We start from the raw sequence: 21,036 nt of genomic DNA on the forward strand, positions 1-21,036 counted from the left end.
CTTTCAGCAGGCATTAAAGATGGATATTCCAAAACAGGGTGGATTTAATTTAAATCAAATTTATGGGGAGAGGAGGCTTGGAATAAATGAGAGTCACATGCACTGGGAGCAGCCAACAGATGAGGCTGCTTCAATTGCTCCCAAGCAGGCTCGGCCCAGGTGTGGGGGGGTGCATGTTCCCGCCTTTCTCCGGAAAGTAGTTGGAAGGGAGCTTATTTTGAGAGGAGGCACTTATTTCAGCGCATGCCCTGGAAAGCCCCTGTGGGCTTAATATCAAGACATGGCGTATTTCTGGGGGAAACACGGTACGTAACTAAGCTCAATTTCACGCTAAATAAACTAAGTTATTAATGTCGCTTAAATTGAAAACTATATTTATTATTTATTAATTTATCTATTAATTGGATTTATATACCGCCCCTCTCCAAGGACTCGGAGACTTTAGATAGATTTTTACTCATCACCTTGAGGCTCGACTACTGTAACGCTCTCTACATGGGGCTACCTTTCAAAAGTGTTCGGAAACTTCAGATCGTGCAGAATGCAGCTGCGAGAGCAATCATGGGCTTTCCCAAAAATGCCCATGTAACACCAACACTCCGCAGTCTGCATTGGTTGCCGATCAGTTTCCGGTCACAATTCAAAGTGTTGGTCATCACCTATAAGGCCCTTCATGGCACCGGACCAGGGTATCTACGAGACCGCCTTCTGCAGCATGAATCCCAGCGACCGGTTAGGTCCCACAGAGTGGGTCTTCTCCAGGTCCCGTCAACAAAACAATGTCATTTGGCGAGGCCCAGGGGAAGAGCCTTCTCTGTGGCGGCCCCAGCCCTCTGGAACCAACTCCCCCCGGAGATTAGAATTGCCCCCACCCTCCTCGCCTTTCGTAAGCTCCTTAAAACCCACCTCTGCCGTCAGGCATGGGGGAACTGAGATATTCTTTCCCCCTAGGCCTTTACAATTTATGCATGGTATGTTTGTTTGTATGTATGTTTGGTTTTACAATAAGGGTTTTTTAGCTGTTTCAGTATTGGATTTACATGCTGTATTTTATTTTATTTTTTATTTTTTATTATTTGGATTTGTATGCCGCCCCTCTCCGAAGACTCGGGGCGGCTCACAGCATTACTGTTTGTTAGCCGCCCCGAGTCTACGGAGAGGGGCGGCATATAAATCCAATAAATAAATGAATGAATGAATGAATGAATGAATGAATGAATGAATGAATAAATAAATAAATAAATAAATAAATAAAATCTATTTAAAAAAAAAAATAACATTGATTTTTATCCACCCCAAAATCATGTTAGAATGATTTGAGCAAATCCTAAAACCTCCTTCCTGTAGAAAGGACGAACAGAAGTAACTGATATTGTTTTTGCTCATTGTCTTGCGGACTTGTTGCTCTGCAACAGATAGTCATATTTTGCTCACAAACCAGTCTGCTTTGTCTGTGGTTCTAAGGCAAACATTTATAAAGACACAGCCAAGCATTACGATGTGGCAACTAGTAAGTGCTGTTTTGTTCTCCGTATTATCCATGGATAGGGAACTCAGGGTTTTTCTTCCTGTTGTCGGGAGGCCTTCATTACGTTTGTTTGAAAATATACAGGCTGAACAGGTTTTCGCACAGTGCAGAAATAAGAACCAAGGTTGGGCTGGCCTCCAAGTAATATTTCCTTGTCATTCCAATACCCAAAATACACATTTTATTACTCATCAAAATATAAGTTTATCTCAACTTTACAATTCGACTCTTTGTCCTCTGTCCCCAAGTTGGCTCTTATCACCTTACATTAATGGGCAGCTCAAGGTGGCTTTCATAGAAACATAGAAGATTGATGGCAGTAAAAGACCTCATGGTCCATCTAGTCTGCCCTTATACTATTTCCTGTATTTTATCTTAGGATGGATCTATGTTGATCCCAGGCATGTTTAAATTCAGTTCCAGTGGATTTACCAACCACGTCTGCTGGATGTTTGTTCCAAGCATCTACTACTCTTTCAGTAAAGTAATATTTTCTCATCTTGCTTCTGATCTTTCCCCCAACTAGCCTCAGATTGTGCCCCCTCGTTCTTGTGTCCACTTTCCTATTAAGAACACTTCCCTCCTGAACCTTATTTAACCCTTTGACATATTTAAATGTTTCAATGTGGCAAAGAATCAATTAATAAATTGCTTGCAATTGACGACAGCTATAGAAAGTGAATTTTTGTTAATTAAATTTAACCAACAACAACTTCAGACCTTGTATCTCAGAATAAGAACATAAAAACATAAGAAGAGCCATGCTGAATCAGGCCAAAGCCCATCGAGCCCAGCATTCTGTGTCACACAGTGGCCCACCAATTGTCCATGGGGCTCTTGAGCAGAAAGACTCCCAACAAATGGGACCCAAGGGGACCCTGCCTACCTCAACCAACATAGAGGCATGGATAGCCATTTCAATAACCACCGATACACTTGGCATCCATGAATCTGTCTAATCCTGCCTTGAAGCTAACCAGGCTGACAGCTGCCATGACCTTTTCTGGAAGTAAATTCCATAAACCAACAACCCTCTGGGTGAAGAAATATTTCCCTTTATTTGTCCTCGCTTTCTTACCTATGAGCTTTAGGGAGTGCCCCCTCGTCTTGGTATTGTGTGATAGAGAAAAGCATTTTCCTCTATCCACCTTTTCTATCCCATGCATGATTTTATACACTTCAATCAAGTCACCTCTTAAATGCTGTCTTTCAAGGCTGAAGAGACCAAGGCGTTGCAACCTGGTTTCATAAGGGAGGGGCTCCATTTCTTTGATCATACTTGTTGCCCTTTTTTTCACCTTTTCCAGTTCCATTATATCCTTCTCGAGGTGAGGTGACCAGAACTGTACACAGTACTCCAAGTGTGGTCTCACCATCGATTTGCAGAATATGCAGTGAAGTTAAAAATAGCCCATATCTGTCCGTCTGTCCATCCATCCATCCATCCATCCATCCATCTCCTTTCATGAAAGATTTGGGCTACTTTTTCTCCACTGAGACAGTCTGCTTAAAATATACATCTCTTATATTTATCGGTCTGATTAATACAATAATATAGAAACTCTTAATTTTACAACAACAACAAAAGCAAGAGCCACGTAAGAGAATATCCCAAGAAGATTAATGGCATTTTGATTAAAAGAGTAAAGAAAGGGATTTTTAAGAAGGTTATACCGATTAACTGCAGGGCATGAAAGCACTTTAGTGGCTAAAGAGAATTGGCAAAGGAGGTTAGTGAAAAAGGAGTTTGCTGCATATACATAAGTGTGTATGACTGGTACTTTTCACCAAAGAAAACCACAGTCAGTTGTTTGAAACAAATTGTTCCACATCGTTGGCAGACCAGGCCTTTTGGGTGCAAAGTTTCAGCCGACATCTTAATAAGAAGATTCCCATAGTAAAAGACGCACGGGATTCTTGGACAATGCAAGATCGTGTGGGAGAGTTGGACCAGGGTTAAACTTCTTGGTGAGTTTAAGCATGTTCCATTTGTGCTAAAGAAACTGCAGGTGTTCAAAGGTGGGAGGAAGTCACCTCTACTCTTTGCTACTGACGGAACAAGGAATAGAGCTCTTCTCTTAGCAATAACAATAGCATTTAGATTAATATACCACTTCACAGTGCTTTACAGCCCTCTCTAAGCTGTTTTACAGAGAGTAAGCATATTGCCGCCAACAATCTGGGTGCTCATTTTACCGACCTAGGAAGGACAGAAGGCTGAGTCAACCTTGAGCCTATGCGATTCGATCTGCCAAACTGCTGGCGGCTGGTGATCAGCAGAAGTAGCTTGTAGTACTGCACTCTAACCACTGCACCACCAAGGCTCTTCGTAAGGGCACACAAACACAGCAAGTAACTACTGTTCTTTCTTTATTTTTTCCTTCCTTCCTTCCTTCCTTCCTTCCTTCCTTCCTGCCTTCCTTCCTTCCTTCCGTCCTTCCTTCCTTCCTGCCTTCCTTCTTTCCTTCCTGCCTTCCTGCCTTCCTTCCATCCTTCCTTCCTGCCTGCCTTCCTTCCTGTCTTCCTTCCTTCCTCCCTCCCTCCCTCCCTCCCTCCCTTCCTGTATTAATTAATTAATTAATTAATTTATTAATTTATTAGATTTGTATGCTGCCCTTCTCCAAGAACTTTACCTGCTTCTCTAAAATATATAGTCGTTATGAAACTGGGATCAGCCAATCGGATGCAAAACATTTCCCAAAACATCACTTATTGCAGGGCTCTTTTGAGATTGTGGAATTAGCATCCCCAAATACTCAAATACGGCCCAAACATCAGTTTTCTCTTTCTACAGGTATGCTAATGCTGGTTGGGACTCCAGCTCTGAAATAAACCTGTGCAATGGAAGAAAAAGGACAGGTCCACTGGGGCCACATCATCTATGGTACCCACATTTCTTGGGCCCACAAACAGAGGACAATCATGTCAGATTCTTGCATGCCCAGAAGAAGCTCGTAAAATCTTGTCCTGCAACAGGCAGAAGGAGGGGTGGGCAGCAGGCAGGACGGGGTGGAACGCAGTTCCATCGGTGGAAATGAAGATGCGTGCGCAGCTCCAGCTGATTGGTGGCTGTCACTTCCTGGATTACTGGCCTCGGCTTGGCTCTCCTTTTCCCCCCTGCTGCTACTGCTGATCTGCGCTCCTTGCTTTTTTCCTCTTTCTTCCTTCCTGGCCTTGGACGAGCTTCCCTCTCTCCTGCCCGGCTCCCCTCCAGCCTCACGCGGCCACCTCCCGCCTGGGGTGGGAAGCAGCACTGGCAGCATTTATGCTTCTGGCAGCACCCGTTCACCTAGCTACCCAGCGTGAGGCCGGGGGGCGACCTAGGAAGGAGAGCGCGGGAAACGCGAAGCAAATTGTCACCCCAGCGAGCAACACTGGTAAGGTTGTAAGTCGAGGACTTAACAGTTCACTGGAACAATGATGATCGTTCAAGCCGCTCCCACTTGATCACATGGCCAGCAAGCCACTCCTACCGAGTCACATGAACATTAAGCCACACCTGCAAAATAAGCCACACCCACAGTGTGACAGTAAAAAAATTGGCTGTCCATTACTGGGTGGGCTTAACCAAGGGTGTTGTGGTTAGCTCTGGCCCAGCTCCTGCCCCAAGGACTGTGGATGTGGGGGAGACATCCACATGCTGCAGGCCTGTTTTGCCCCCAGTGGAATCTGATGATGAAGGCTCCTCTGACCAAGAAGACATGAGTGACAGGGAGGAGGAGAGTGTGGCAGACAGCTCAGAAGGAGATCGATTATCTAGCTCCTCCTTGGATTCAGAACAAGAGTTAATGATACAGCCACGCATGCAGAGAGCGGTGCATAGGCAGCAACAACTGAGAGATTATTATCAAAGAAAATGAGGCCACCTGTGGTTGGGTGGGGCTGTGGTAATTAGTGAGGCTGCTATAAAGAGAACCTGTGGGTTTGGCCACTGTGGAGGATTATCTGATAGTTGTGTTTCATGACTGCTTGACTGACTTTGACCTTTGTGTGCTGATTTTTCCCTGCTTTGAAACTAAACCAGAGCAAAGTGTGTTTCACTTTGTGAAAGAAGGACTGTGAATTGCCTCACAGCTGCAAGCTAAGTATCTCAGAACTGACAAGGGACTTGTATAAATTACCAGTTTGTTTGGAGACGAGTGCTCTTTGCTATACCAAAAGAAGGCTTGGTTTAAGCGAATTTTCAGTATAAAGAACAATGTTTTGAATTTTCAAACGTGTGTGTGTCTGAAATTTGTACCTGTGAATTTTTGGGAGGATTCTACCAGAGAGCCCGACAGAACAAAGGGCAAGGCTGGTTCAGCTGCCTGGTCTAAGGGAAAGAGGCAAAGCAGCCTTTGCACCGAAAGTACAAACTGTAGTGTATATGCAGCTTTGATAGGCGACTTGTTAGGAGGGAAAAGTGGAAAGGCTGAAGGGCAGAGCCCCACTGCAACTCGGAGAGAAAAGGCGCCAAAAAAATACCTTCTTCCGCATCGGAAATATATTCGCCTTCACTGAGAATTTCAGGGACATTCGCTTTGCATGCTGCACAATTCAAGTGAACAAAACATTAGGTTCGTTTTTACAAATCCAGGGGGAAAACTTATCATTTTAATTGAAAACCCCACGGAAAGGCAGGAGTCGTCTTCACAACGAATATCTCTCTCCCATGCACAACTCCCACTATTTTCCCTTCCACCTACCTTCATCATCCGACATATCCAAAACTTCATTCATGGTTTCTGGAACATTCATTTTATGTTTTTCGGTGACGGTCTGTTAAAAAAAAGAAAGAAGCGGTGTCGGTTCAATGTAAAATGATCAGTAAAATCCTCCGGAAACTATTGCAACAATAGAAACATAGAAACATAGAAGTCTGACGGCAGAAAAAGACCTCATGGTCCATCTAGTCTGCCCTTATACTATTTCCTGTATTTTTATCTTACAATGGATATATGTTTATCCCAGGCATGTTTAAATTCAGTTACTGTGGATTTACCAACCACGTCTGCTGGAAGTTTGTTCCAAGGATCTACTACTCTTTCAGTCAAATAATATTTTCTCATGTTGCTTTTGATCTTTTCCCCAACTAACTTCAGATTGTGCCCCCTTGTTCTTGTGTTCACTTTCCTATTAAAAACACTTCCCTCCTGAACCTTATTTAATCCTTTCACATATTTAAATGTTTCGATCATGTCCCCCCTTTTCCTTCTGTCCTCCAGACTATACAGATTGAGTTCATGAAGTCTTTCCTGATACGTTTTATGCTTAAGACCTTCCGCCATTCTTGTAGCCTGTCTTTGGACCCGTTCAATTCCATCAATATCCTTTTGTAGGTGAGGTCTCCAGAACTGAACACAGGATTCCAAATGTGGTCTCACCAGCGCTCTATATAAGGGGATCACAATCTCCCTCTTCCTGCTTGTTATATCTCTAGCTATGCAGCCAAGCATCCTACTTGCTTTTCCTACCGCCCGACCACACTGCTCACCCATTTTGAGGCTGTCAGAAATCACTACCCCTAAAAAAATCCTTCTCTTCTGAAGTTTTGGTAACACAGAACTGCCAATGCAATACTCAGATTGAGGATTCTTTTTCCCCAAGTGCATTATTTTACATTTGGAAACATTAAACTGCAGTTTCCATTGCTTTGACCATTTATCTAGTAAAGCTAAATCATTTACCATATTACAGACCCCTCCAGGAATATCAACCCTATTGCAAACTTTAGAGTCATCGGTAAATATCCTCTATAACTGTGTCTTTCCTCTAAACCCCTTGCATTATTTCATGTGCCTGTTTTATCCTTACAGCAAATACTCCAAGGCGGGGGTGAATTCCCATTCCCGCTGCTTCTCCTGCGTGTGTGCATGCACATCTCAGCATGTTTTTGCTTCTGCACAGGCCCAGGAAGCAAAATCCTGCAAGGGGGTGCATGTGTATGAGAGATTTTGGCAATTTTTTAGCCTTCTGTGCATGCACAGAGGCAAAAAATTGCCAAAATCTCTTTTTAAAATTTTCCTTATTTTTTAAAAAATTAAAGTTGAATGAATGTCATGCAACATTAGGACGTGACATGCACGTGTGTGTGAGATTTTGGCCATTTTCCTGCTTTCCGTGCATGCTCAGAGGCAAAAAAATTGCCAAAATCTCTTTTTAAATTTTTTTTAAAATTATTATTTTTTAATTAAAGTTGAATGAATGTCATTCAACATTAGGAGAACACAACCTTCCCAATACCAACACAGCTGGCTGCTACTTGTTGTTTCAGTAGTTATTGTGTTCACTGCTCCATTTCAACTGCTTCTCTTCGTCTTGGCAGGACTTGCTGCTCTGCTTTATTTATTTTATTTATTATTTTATTTTATTTTATTTTATTTTATTTTATTATTTTATTTATTTTATTTTATTATTTTATTTTATTTTATTTATTTTATTATTTTATTTTATTTTATTTTATTATTTTATTTTATTTTATTTATTATTTTATTTTATTTTATTTTATTTTATTTTACTTTATTTTACTTTATTTTATTATTTATTTTATTTTATTTTTTTACTTTACTTTACTTTACTTTACTTTACTTTACTCTACTTTACTTTGCTTTATTTATATATTTATTTATTTTGTCCAACACACAATACATATTGAAGAGAATAGACATGAAGTATTATATATAAAGAAAAGGATAGAAGAAAAGATATAAAAATAGAGGAGAAGATATATGAAAGGAAGAAAATATATGTGATATATGAGATAAAGGAAAGACAATTGGACAGGGGACGAAAGGCACACTAGTGCACTTATGTACGCCCCTTACTGACCTCTTAGGAACCTGGAGAGGTCAATCGTGGATAGTCTAAGGGAGAAATGTTGGGGGTTAGGGGTTGACACTATTGAGTCCAGTAATGAGTTCCACGCTTCGACAACTCAATTGCTAAAGTCATATTTTTTACAGTCAAGTTTGGGACGATTAATATTAAGTTTGAATCTGTTGCATGCTCTTGTGTTGTTGTGGTTGAAGCTGAAGTAGTCATTGAGAAGCAGGATGTTGCAGCATATGATCTTGTGGGCAATACTTAAATCGTGTTTTAGGCGTCGAAGTTCTAAGCTTACTATTAGTTCTTTTATTTTAAACCTGCCTCTGTACAATTATTTGCAAGCTGCTCTGTTAAGCCTGAAATTATACACGGCTCAAAAAAAATAAATAAATAAAGGGAACACTCAAAGAATGCAATATAACTCCAAGTAAATCAAACTTCTGTGAAATCAAACTGTCCGCTTAGGGAGCAACACTGATGGACAATCAATTCTGCTTGCTGTTGTGCAGATTCAACTTTGCACAGAACAAAGTATTCAATGAGAATATTTCATTCATTCTGATCTAGGATGTGTTCTTTGAGTGTTCCCTTTATTTATTTTTTTGACCAGTATATTAGGAAATTCTGATATGGGTGAAAATAAAAGAGGAGGGAGCCTAGATGGGTCTACTGTGAGCTTCCCTCCGTTGAATTTTCATCTGCCTTTCTGCTTCTCTCAGCTCAGATAGACGCTGTTCGGGCAGTGCAGACAAAGGTCTCCATGGCAACTTCTGCAGCCTGAAGCACACCAGCTGACCTCTTATTATAGGGAGGAGAGGTCAGTCTCTATTGAGCTGCACTGCAGAAAAGGTGGTGCAGTAAATTTTCCAGCTCTCCAAAACTGCCTCCTTTTGCTCTTTCCTGCTGTGTTTTTTAAGAAAAATACCCCAGATTATTTACGGGACCACCTTCTGCTGCATGAATCCCAGCGGTCGGTTAGATCCCACAGAGTTGGCCTTCTCCAGGTCCCGTCGACTAGACAATGTCGTCTGGCGGGGCTTAGGGGAAGAGCCTTCTCTGTGGTGGCCCCGTCCCTCTGGAATCAGCTCCCCCCCAGAGATTCGCACTGCCCCCACCCTCCTCACCTTCTGCAAGAGTCTCGACTCACTTATGTCGCCAGGCATGGAGCAATTAGATCCTAGGCCCCCTGGCTGATGAATGTGATGTGTGGTTGTGACTGAATTGATCGACAGATTCTAATAAATTGGGATTTTAGGTTGTAGTTTTTAAATGATTAGATTTGTTGTACGCATTTTTTTTATGTTGTATCTTGTGAGCCGCCCCGAGTCTTCGGAGAAGGGCAGCATACAATAATAATAATAATAATAATAATAATAATAATAATAATAATAATAATTGTTATTATAATAATAATAATAATTATTATTATAATTATAATAATAATTATAATTATAATTATAATTATAATTATAATTATAATTATAATTATAATTATAATTATAATTATAATTATAATTATAATTATAATTATAATTATAATTATAATTATAATTATAATTATAATTATAATTATAATTATAATTATAATTATAATTATAATAATAATTATAATTATAATTATAATTATAATTATAATTATAATTATAATTATAATGTCAATACAACAAAGCAAACAAGATCACTATGCTGGATTTCGTATTTCATCACCAGTCGGGCGCTTCCCAAGCACCTAGGACTGCGTGATGTAGTGGCAAATTATGTTTGCCGATCCCAGTACAGCGGCCTTTTGCAATTGACAGATGGAGATTTTGTCAATTCCAATGGTTTTCAAATGTCCACTGAGATCCTTTGGCACTGCGCCCAGCGTGCCAAGTACCACTGGGACCACTTTCACTGGCTTATGCCAGATTCGTTGCAGCTCGATTTTTAGATCTTCATATTTCACTAATTTCTCTAGCTGTTTCTCCTCAATTCTGCTGTCCCCTGGGATTGCGATTATTATTATTATTATTATTATTATTATTATTATTTATTATCATCATCATTATTATTATTATTATTTATTATCATCATCATTATTAATAATTGGAGTAATTTATGTATGTATTTATTTATTTTATTTATTTATTGGATTTGTATGCTGCCCCTCTCCGTGGACTCGGGGCGGCTAACAACAGTGATAAAACAACATGTGAAAATCCAATAGTAAAACAATTAAAAACCCTTATTATAAAACCAAACATACATACAAAACATACCATGCATAAATTGTAAAGGCCTAAGGGGGAAAGAATCTCAATTCCCCCATGCCTGACAGCAGAGGTGGGTTTTAAGAAGCTTACGAAAGGCGAGGAGGGTGGGGGCAATTCTAATCTCTGGGGGGAGTTGGTTCCAGAGGGCCGGGGCCGCCACAGAGAAGGCTCTTCTCCTGGGTCCCGCCAAACGACATTGTTTAGTTGTTGTTGTTGTTGTTGTTGTTGTTGTTGTTGTTATTATTATTATTATTATTATTATTATTATTATTATTATTATTACGTAATGGAAACCGAGTTATCCTAAATCATTTGGTTGATCAGCCACCAAGCTCTGGTCTAAGGTGGATAGACTGCCTTGGCATGGAGCCCGATACATTTCTCGTAAAGGAGAATATTTGGACTCAAAGTTGAAATGAGGGTCCTTGGTGTTCTCTGGGTTTAGTTGCTTTTTTGCAGATGTTTCATTACCCAAACTAGGAAACATCATCAAGGAATGATGAAATCTTTGCAAGAAAGCAACCAAGCTCAGATAGCACCAAGGCCCAATCAGATGCATTTTGGTCAGGCCGAAGCCTTCGTTTTGAGTTAGAGACTTTGGCCTGCCACAAGTAGAATAGGACTGTGGGATTTGGGGATGGGTGGTTGCATGAGAGGGATAGATACTAGTCACGACAAATTATTTCCATTCAAGGTCATCCTTTCTTCAGCACCAGCCGGAAGTACAGGGGAGGATCGTGGAGAACGAGAGTGGTCCCTGTGATGAACTTGTGGGTGTGGGGACGAGGGATGAACCTTAACTTGAATGGAGAATTGTAGGAAAAGTTGGTATCGGGATGAATACAGTTGGTAACCAACATGACTATGTCAATAAATTTGAACTTGGAGAAAGGCCAAGGTTTGGATTCTGATTTATTTCTCAGATTTTATTTGGAATGCTGACATTCTGTTCTGTTTGTTTCTTTAGAAAGCACTTCACTCCTCTACTTGAAACAGAATACCCTATGAGATTAGACTTTCAATCCTGGACTTAGAAAGCCTAGAACTAAGACGCCTTAAACATGATGTAAGTATTCGCCACAAGATCATATGCTGCAACGTCCTGCCTGTCGGCGACTATTTCAGCTTCAACCACAACAACACAAGAGCACACAACATATTTAAACTTAATATTAACCGCTCCAAACTTGACTGTAAAAAATATGACTTCAGTAACCGAGTTGTCGAAGAGTGGAACTCATTACCGAACTCCATAGTGTCATCCCCAAACTCCCAACACTTTACCCTTAGATTATCCACAGTTGACCTATCCAGATTCCTAAGAGGTCAGCAAGGGGCAAATACAAGTGCACTAGAGTGCCTTCCGTCCCCTGTCCTATTGCTCTCCTATATCTCCTATACCTTTCTTCTATTCCTATATCTCTTCTTCTATTCTTTCATTGATATGTTCTGTTCCTATATCTTCTTTTTTATTCTTTCTTAGATATATTTTACTATGAGTATCTCCTCTATAACCTTCAACATGTATTTTACTATGTGTGTGTGTGTGTGTGTGTGTATATGTGTGTGTTTTCATAGATTTTCACGGGTATATGTATGTAGATTGTTCTGAGTTCGGGTTTTGCCCCGTGTAATATTTTGAGTGTCTATGCGACGTTTCGGTGAAATCACATTCACCATCATCAGGCTGAAGTTATAAGCTTCGTGCTGCTGTAAATATAGATATCTATATTTATCTATATTTACAGCAGCACGAAGCTTATAACTTCAGCCTGATGATGGTGAATGTGATTTCACCGAAACGTCGCATAGACACTGAAAATATTACACGGGGCAAAACCCGAACTCAGAACAATACATATATATATATATATATATATATATATATATATATATATATATATATATATATATATATATATATATATATATATATATGTCTTTTTATGTCGGATATATATATATGGCACATGTTTTTTTGTTGAATTTGAAAATTGAGGGAGACTAGGATAGATCTATTTCGGCCTTAATTTGGCCTCATCAGCTAGCCATACCCACTGGGACTTGAACCTGCAACCTTTGCCTTGTAAGGCAGAGAATTATATATACCCACTAAAACCCTCATTGTGTATTGGACTAACTAACTAACTAACTAACTAACTAACTAACTAACTAACTAACTAACTAAGTAAATAAGTAAATAAGTAAATAAACTTCACAACTAACAACAACAATGGACAGGTAGCCATACTTACAATTGTCGTCATTGTCTCTTCCGTCACTATTTTCAGCGTGTCGACGACAGAAATGTAGCCCAGTCGTTTGGCAATGGCCAGGGCAGTGTTTCCATTCTGCAGGAGAAAAAGTTTCCTTAAGAAGAGCTACTTCTCCAATGAAGAGGCAACTAGAAGTCCAGCGTGCTTCCCTTCAAGAAACTTTTAGTTGCTATCTAATTAGGAAGGGTTAGGTTGAGGCTGTTTCCATGGGAAGCAAATGGAAAAGTAAAGTCTGTCTTGAACAGCCAACTACCGAAGAGCAAACAGAGACAGTTGGGGTTATCGACCCTCCATCTGTGACCAAGCTTATACATTCCAAGAAAAGGAATACTTTAATGGTACTGTGCAGAGCGGAGAGGTGAGGAAAACACTAGTTTTTAGGGCTTCCGTTCAAGGTGGGATGAAAATCCATATAACAAAAACATCTCAACTGTCCCCAAACAGGGATGACCTGCTCTTGAGCTTCTCTATGAAGGCAGGAGTGAGGGATGGTCCAAGGGCAATCTGCTTCTTGAGAATAAGGAAAGCCCGGTCCAAGTGCCAAAACCCACTGTAACAACATTGCCAAAAAGGCTTTAAGAGTTCTTAATCTAATCCTACGTAGCTTCTGCTCCAGTAATCTCACACTACTTAGCCAGAGTATACAAAACGTTTGCCAGGCCAATCGTTGAATACAGCTCATCTGTCTGAAACGCACACCATATTTCGGACACAAACACTTTAGAAAATGTCCAGAGATACTTTACTAGAAGAGCCCTCCACTCCTCCACTCACAAACAAACGAACAAACAAATAAAAAAAATGGTTCTTGAGAAGAGGCAAGAAAATCTTGAACACCTGGTTCTTATCTAGAAAAGTCCATAAGTAGAGGTACCACTGTATATGCATCTTTCAAATCTTTTGCCTCAAAACTTAAAAGTAAAAGCACTCATCTCTAACAAATGGAGCTGGGGGGTTTCCTTTCCTGGACTTTGAATGGAAGTCACACCTGACAAGCAGGTTCACCATCCAAAGAGGAAGCTGGCGAAAAGCGGTACCCAAGATCTTCCCCCTACCCACCCAACGTCTTACCACAGTGAGCTCGTTGGGGGACGCGCCATTCTGCAGCAGGACGTTGATGATGTGGGTGTGTCCTTGCTGAGCAGCTTGGTGCAGGGGGGTGTAGCCGTTCTAAGGAGAAGGAAAAAGGAAAGGGGGGTGTTTTCAGGAGACCCTCCGGGAGCCCCCAACTCCACTGCCAACCCCATCGACACAGAGGAAGGCAGACGAGAGAGAGGAGAAAGAAGGGTCAGAGGGGGAAAAAAAAACATCTCACCTTGGTTTTGGCATTCACTTTTGCAAATTGCTGCAGGAGGAAGTTAACGATCTTTATGTTTCCATAGTGGCACCCGACGTGTAATGGAGTGTAGCCCATCTAAAATTAAATCCAGACAAAGGAAAGAGCAAAAACAAATGGCAGGGTGATTAATAGGGGAACTGAATGAAATAACGTCATGCATTTAGGCTCCAAGTCTTCTTCTTCCACCCCCACCAAGGTCTCAAGTAGATCCAGTTGTGTTTTTAAAAAGAGTTTCAGAAAACAAGAGAATAACAAAAGTTAAGTTATACGTTATAAGTCTCCCTGCCTTTTCCGGCTCTCTTTCCTCCCAGGAGATTCCTAGAGAGGCCCCACGGAGGCTTCTCCCTGCCTTTTCCGGCCCTCTTTCCTCCCAGGAGATTCCTAGAGAGGCCCCACAGAGGCTTCTCCCCGTCTTTTCCAGCCCTGTTTCCTCCCAGGAGATTCTCAGAAAGGCCCCACGGAGGCTTCTCCCTGCCTTTTCCGGTTACAGTTTTGTAGGCTCGGGTGTGTAAGTGGAAAATGGTTCTTGAGAAGAGGCAAATCTTGAACATCCGGTTCTTATCTAGACAAGTTAGTAAGTAGAGGCGTTTGTAGGTAGAGGTACCACTGTACTTGCTTGTCCTCTTGATAACAAACATATGTGTTTATGTTCACATTTTTATAGTGACATCTACTGTTTGTTTTTAAAATACTGTGATATTCCTATGACGCAATCCAACTGTCAGGCCAAAGCCATCGTTACACCCCCACCAAGGTCTCAAGTAGATCCAGTTGTGTTTTTAAGAAGAGTTTCAGAAAACAAGAGAATAAGAAAAGTTAAATAATACGTTATAAGGCAGTGGTTCTCAACCTAGGGGTCAGGACCCCTTTGGGGATCGAAGGACCTTTTCACAGGGGTCACCTAAGACCATGGGGAAAGACAAATTTCCCATAGGAACTCAAGCTTCTATTCTGGCGCCTTGAAAATTATATTTACAATCCGACCAATCAGGCGTATTTATTTATTTACTTATTTACTTATTTACTTATTTACTCATTCATTCATTCATTCATTCATTCATTCATTTATATATTTGATTTTTATGCCGTCCTTCTCCTTAGTCTCAGGGCGGCTTACAAGATGTTAGCAGTAGCACTTTTTAACAGAGGGGTGTCTCTCTGTAGGGGTGTCCCTCTTACCTTCCTGCCAATCAGCTCAAAGCTCTGTTGGGAGAATTGGCGCTAGACTTATGGTTGGGGGTCACCACAACATGAGAAACTGTATTAAGGGGTCGCGGCATTAGAAAGGGTGAGAACCACTGTTATAAGTATTAGTTATCAATGGTGATTTTAATACTCTGATGAAGTCAATAGGGATTGACGAAAGCTCAGTAATTTTTTAACAGTTTTAAATAAATTTTAAATGTTCCAGAGATCGTGATGGCTGTTGCCTCTTCATATATATATATATATATATATATGTACGTACATACATATGTACATGTGTAAATATAAGTATAGGTACTTATACTTATACCTATATAAGTATAGGTATATGTAAGTAAATATTAATATACAAATGTAAATATTTGTGTACAGTATATTTAATGCAATACGATTGGAAAATAAGTATGAAAATAAATATGGAAACAATGTAAACGAAAGTTGATATTCCAGGATTGAGAGAAATGTATATAGGATGTTTTTAATGTGCCAAATTCAATATACTTTATTTTATTTTTTTTTAAACATATTGGGCCAAAAAGCAGATGGACTAAGTTTACTGAATCCCTACTGCAGTGGGGCATCAAAGAAAGACAGCAGCCATATCTAACCAATACCCCAATTTCTGAATTTGTGGTGCTAGCTAGGAATTTTGTAGGTTGGGAACACTGCCTCGGTCAAACAGACTATTGGACTTTAGCACCACGCGATCTGGATTCAAGTCTCGTTGCAAGAAGGAAGCTGAGCTAAAAGGCTGCGCCACAACTATCCTATCTCATGGGATTTATCACAAAAGACTCACAAAATGGAAGGAGGAGCCAGAAATGTTCACCTGACTAACTGTGAGGAAAGAAGGCAAGATGAAAACAATGAGGCAGACCCATAGCAAAGGTCCTCAGTTTTTTTGTGTGACTCCTGACTAGTGTTGGGCGAACCCAATGAAGTTCGGGTTCGGCACCTGAACCCGAACCCGAACTTTTGGCAAACTTCTGGGTTCGGCGCTCAGGAAAGCGCCAGGAAGCGCCGCCGCCCAGCTGTCACCTTCCGGAACAGCCAGGGCGCTTCTCAGCGCTCTCCCGAACCCGAACTTTTGCTGAACTTCTGGGTTTGGCGTTCGGGAGACCGCCGAGAGGCGCCCCGGCTGTTTCTGAAGGTGACAGCTGGGCGGCGGCACTTCCCAGAACAGCCGGGGAGCTGTTGGCCGGTTGGGAGGCGCAAAAGGAGGTGGGGAATCCCATGAGGGGATTCCAGGGGCGGAGCTTTGATGTCACTGAGACGTCCTTCCTGGAGTCCCCATTTCAGCCGGCCAGGAAGGACGTTTCAGTGATGTCAAAGCTCCACCGCTGGAATCTCCTTGTGGGATTCCCCACCTTCTTTTGTGCCTCCCGACTGGCCGACAGCTCTCTGGCTGTTTCAGAAGGTGACAGCTGGGCGGCGGCGCTTCCTGGTGCTCTCCTGAACCCGAACCTTTTCCGAACTTTTACAAAAATTCGGATTCGGGTTCAGTATACCGAACTGCGCAAAGTTCAGTACGAACCTGAACTTTGCAGGTTCGGTTCGCCCAACACTGTAGGTTGAGAACACTGCCTCGGTCAAATGGACTTCTGGACTTTAGCGCCACTTGATCTGGATTCAAGTCTCCTTACAAGAAGGAAGCTGAGCTGAAAGGCTGCCCCACAACTATCCTATCTCATGGGATTTATCACAAAAGACTCACAAAATGGAAGGAGTAGCCAGAAATGTTCACCTGAGTAACTGTGAGGAAAGGCAACATGAAAACATGATGCAGACCCATGGGAAAAGTCCTCAGTTTTTTGTGTGACTCCTGACATAAAGGACGTATCCACTGTGGGATCGAGGAAGCACCACATTTTCAAAAAGGACCCCGAGAGAGAGGAAATTCTGCCCCATCAAAAATGCTGATGTCGAGAAAGAGGTGGTGGTGTTTTGAGACCTTTAAGGGTTACCACAATTATTACCCTTAAAAGTCATGAGCAATTTAAGCCTTTATCATTTGCATCAAGATAACATTCTCTCTCCTTTCCAGACAGATGCTTATTTAGCAGAACTGAGCTGGGAAAGCTGGACAGGGACGGTTCACAAAGGAGTCAAGGTAATGTGATCTTTTCTGACGTACAATTGCACCCACAAATAAAAGCTGTCCAGCTGCTGCTTGCTTACATTCCCACACCTCTTCCTTGGGACACGAGTACTTATTTATTAGAGGCAATTTAGTAGAGGTACAGTGGTACCTCTGCTTACGAACCTAATTCGTTCTATGACCAGGTTCTTAAGTAGAAAAGTTTGTAAGAAGAAGCAATTTTTCCCATAGGAATCAATGTAAAAGCAAATAATGTGTGCGATTGGGGAAACCACAGGGAGGGTGGAGGCCCTGTTTCCTCCCGGGAGATTCCTAGAGAGGCCCCATGGAGGTTTCTCTGTGCCTTTTCCAGCCCTGTTTCCTCCCAGGAGATTCCTAGAGAGGCCCTACACAGGCTTCTCCCTGCCTGCCGCCCGACATTGAAAATCACCTTCGCCGGCCTCCGTTGTGAGAAGAACGGAGAGAGAATGAGAGAGAGAGTGAGAGCAACAGACAGAGCAAGATAGAGAGAAAGGGAGAAAGAGGGGGGAGAGAAAGAGATAGCAAGAGAGAGGGAGAACAAGAGAGAGAAAGAGTGAGAGAAAGAAAACAAGAGAGAAAGACTGAGAGAGAGAGAGAAAGCAAGAGAGAGAGAGAGAAAGAAAACAATACAGAATACAGATTATTAGAGTTGGAAGGGACCTTGTAGGTCATCTAGTCCAACTTCCCGCTCTACACCATTTTGGACAAATGGCAGTCCAACCTCCCCTTGAAAGTCTCAAGTCTTGGAGCTGTCACAACCTCCGCAGGCAAGCTGTTCCATTGGTTGATTACTCTCAAGTTCCTCCTTATTTCCAGGTTGAATCTCTCCTTGATCAGTTATTCCTTGTCTGGCTTTCTGATGCCTTGGAAAAAGCCTGACCCCCTCCTCTCTGTAGCATCCTCTCATGTATTGGAAGATTTCTATCATGTCTCCCCTGGTCCTTCTCTTCATCAGACTGGCCATGCCCAGTTCCTGCAACCACTCTTCATTATGTGTTAGTCTCCAGTCCCCTAACCATCCTGGTTGCTCTGTTCTGCCCTTTGTCTAGCATCTCATTATAATTTCCTTTCCTTCATCTAAACAAGGAAGCCAAGTAACTGAGATTACACTTGACTTGGTTGTTGAGTTCATCGGTTGGTGGGTTCAACCATGCAATGAATTGCAAGCTAACCAAACAGGTTGAACTTATCTTACAAGAACCTTATCAAGGGCAATGCTAAAACAAACTGAACATATCCTGCAAATAAAGCCGCTAGTAAATATGATGTGCAAACACAACCCTTGAGCACAGTTCTGTTTTATTGTACATAATTTATGCCGGTGGAAATTTTAATTTCTGGATTGGTCTAGGGGAGCGCATAGTATCTGTGATGCCATCTAGTGATACAGTTAAATACATGAATGGCTTCTTACAGGTGAATTCCAGGTAGGGAGAACCAATTTTGATTGCACCTTTTCATTCTGATCTGGCCTGAGATACAACTGCTGCACCTTGTACTGGATTTATTTATTTATTTGTTTGTTTGTTTGTTTGTTTGTTTGTGTTTATTTATTTATTTATTTATTTATTATTTATTTATTAATCAGATTTGTATGCCGCCCCTCTTCACAGACTCGGGGCGGCTCACAGCAATAATAATACAATGTAAACAAATCCAATATTTAAGTTTAAGTTAATTTAAAACCCCAATTTAAAAACCAATCATACATACTAACATACCATGCATAAATTTTATATGCCTAGGGGGAAAGTTTCAATTCCCCCATGCCTGACGACAGAGGTGGGTTTTAAGGAGCTTACGAAAGGCAAGGAGGGTGGGGGCAACTCTGATATCTGGGGGGAGTTGGTTCCAAAGGGTCGGGGCCGCCACAGAGAAGGATCTTCCCCTGGGTCTCGCCAAACAACATTGTTTAGTTGACGGGACCCGGAGAAGGCCAACTCTGTGGGACCTAACCGGCTGCTGGGATTCGTGCGGCAGAAGGCAGTCCCAGAGATATTCTGGTCCGGTGCCATGAAGGGCTTTATAGGTCATAACCAACACTTTGAATTGTGACCGGAAACTGATCGGCAACCAATGCAGACTGCAGAGTGTTGGTGTGACATGGGCAAATTTGGGGAAGCCCATGATAGGTCTCGCAGCTGCATTCTGCACGATCTGAAGTTTCCGAACACTTTTCAAAGGTAGCCCCATGTAGAGAGCGTTACAGTAGTCGAGCCTCGAGGTGATGAGGCCATGAGTGACTGTGAGCAGTGACTCCCGGTCCAAATAGGGCCGCAACTGGTGCACCAGGCGAACCTGGGCAAACGCTGAAATCTTGATTACTATTCTCTGTGCCCGGGTAAATAATTCAAAGAATGCAGTGAAAATAACCCTAAATATTGCAGCAAAGTCCCCATTTTTGAGACTGGCATTTCAGACCCAATTTAAGACATACTATCTCCTGTCCTTCGTTTAAGACTACAGTGGTACCTCTACTTAAGAACTTAATTCATTCCGTGACCAGGTTCTTAAGAAGAAAAGTTTGTAAGAAACAGCAATTGTTTCCCATAGGAATCAATGTAAAAGCAAATAATATGTGTGTTTGGGGGTGAACGCCCTGTTTCCTCCCAGGAGATTCCTAGAGAGGCCCCACAGAGGCTTCCCCCGCCTTTTCCAGCCCGGTTTCCTCGCAGGAGATTCCTAGAGAGGCCCCATGGAGGCTTCCCCCCACCTTTTCCAGCCCTGTTTCCTCCCAGGAGATTCCTAGAGAGGCCCCACAGAGGCTTCCCCCGCCTTTTCCAGCCATGTTTCCTCTCAGGAGATTCCTACAGAGGCCCCGCGGAGGCTTCCCCCCGCCTTTTCTGGCCATGTTTCTTCACAGGAGATTCCTAGAGAGGCCCCACGGAGGCTACTCCCCACCTTTTCCGGCCCTGTTTCCTCCCAGGAGATTCCTAGAGAGGCCCCACAGAGGCTTCCCCCCACCTTTTCCAGCCCTGTTTCCTCCCAGGAGATTCCTAGAGAGGCCCCACAGAGGCTTCCCCCCGCCTTTTCCAGCCATGTTTCCTCTCAGGAGATTCCTACAGAGGCCCCGCGGAGGCTTCCCCCCACCTTTTCTGGCCATGTTTCTTCGCAGGAGATTCCTAGAGAGGCCCCACAGAGGCTTCCCCCCGCCTTTTCCAGCCATGTTTCCTCTCAGGAGATTCCTACAGAGGCCCCGCGGAGGCTTCCCCCCGCCTTTTCTGGCCATGTTTCTTCACAGGAGATTCCTAGAGAGGCCCCATGGAGGCTACTCCCCGCCTTTTCCGGCCCTGTTTCCTCCCAGGAGATTCCTAGAGAGGCCCCACAGAGGCTTCCCCCGCCTTTTCCAGCCCGGTTTCCTTGCAGGAGATTCCTAGAGAGGCCCCACGGAGGCTTCCCCCCACCTTTTCCGGCCCTGTTTCCTCGCAGGAGATTCCTAGAGAGGCCCCACAGAGGCTTCTCCCCGCCTTTTCCGGCCCCTTTTCCTCCTAGGAGATTCCTAGAGAGGCCCC

General features: G+C 42.5%; 1 protein-coding gene across 2 annotated transcripts in view; it reads right to left on the reverse strand.

Moving 5' to 3' along the window:
* The window catches only part of ANK3 (ankyrin 3), a 460,069-nt gene that overhangs the window by 116,646 nt on the left and 322,387 nt on the right, over positions 1 to 21,036 (reverse strand). For both annotated transcript variants that reach the window (XM_070752072.1, XM_070752071.1), the window contains 5 exons: positions 14,176 to 14,274; positions 13,932 to 14,030; positions 12,840 to 12,935; positions 6,214 to 6,286; positions 5,993 to 6,055 (listed from right to left, as the gene is read on the reverse strand). In XM_070752072.1, coding sequence (XP_070608173.1) covers positions 5,993 to 6,055; positions 6,214 to 6,286; positions 12,840 to 12,935; positions 13,932 to 14,030; positions 14,176 to 14,274 — 430 coding nt within the window. The remainder of the gene's footprint in view (positions 1 to 5,992; positions 6,056 to 6,213; positions 6,287 to 12,839; positions 12,936 to 13,931; positions 14,031 to 14,175; positions 14,275 to 21,036) is intronic.

This window comes from Erythrolamprus reginae, chromosome 5 (assembly GCF_031021105.1).
Source record: "Erythrolamprus reginae isolate rEryReg1 chromosome 5, rEryReg1.hap1, whole genome shotgun sequence".
Classification (NCBI taxonomy): domain Eukaryota; kingdom Metazoa; phylum Chordata; class Lepidosauria; order Squamata; family Dipsadidae; genus Erythrolamprus; species Erythrolamprus reginae.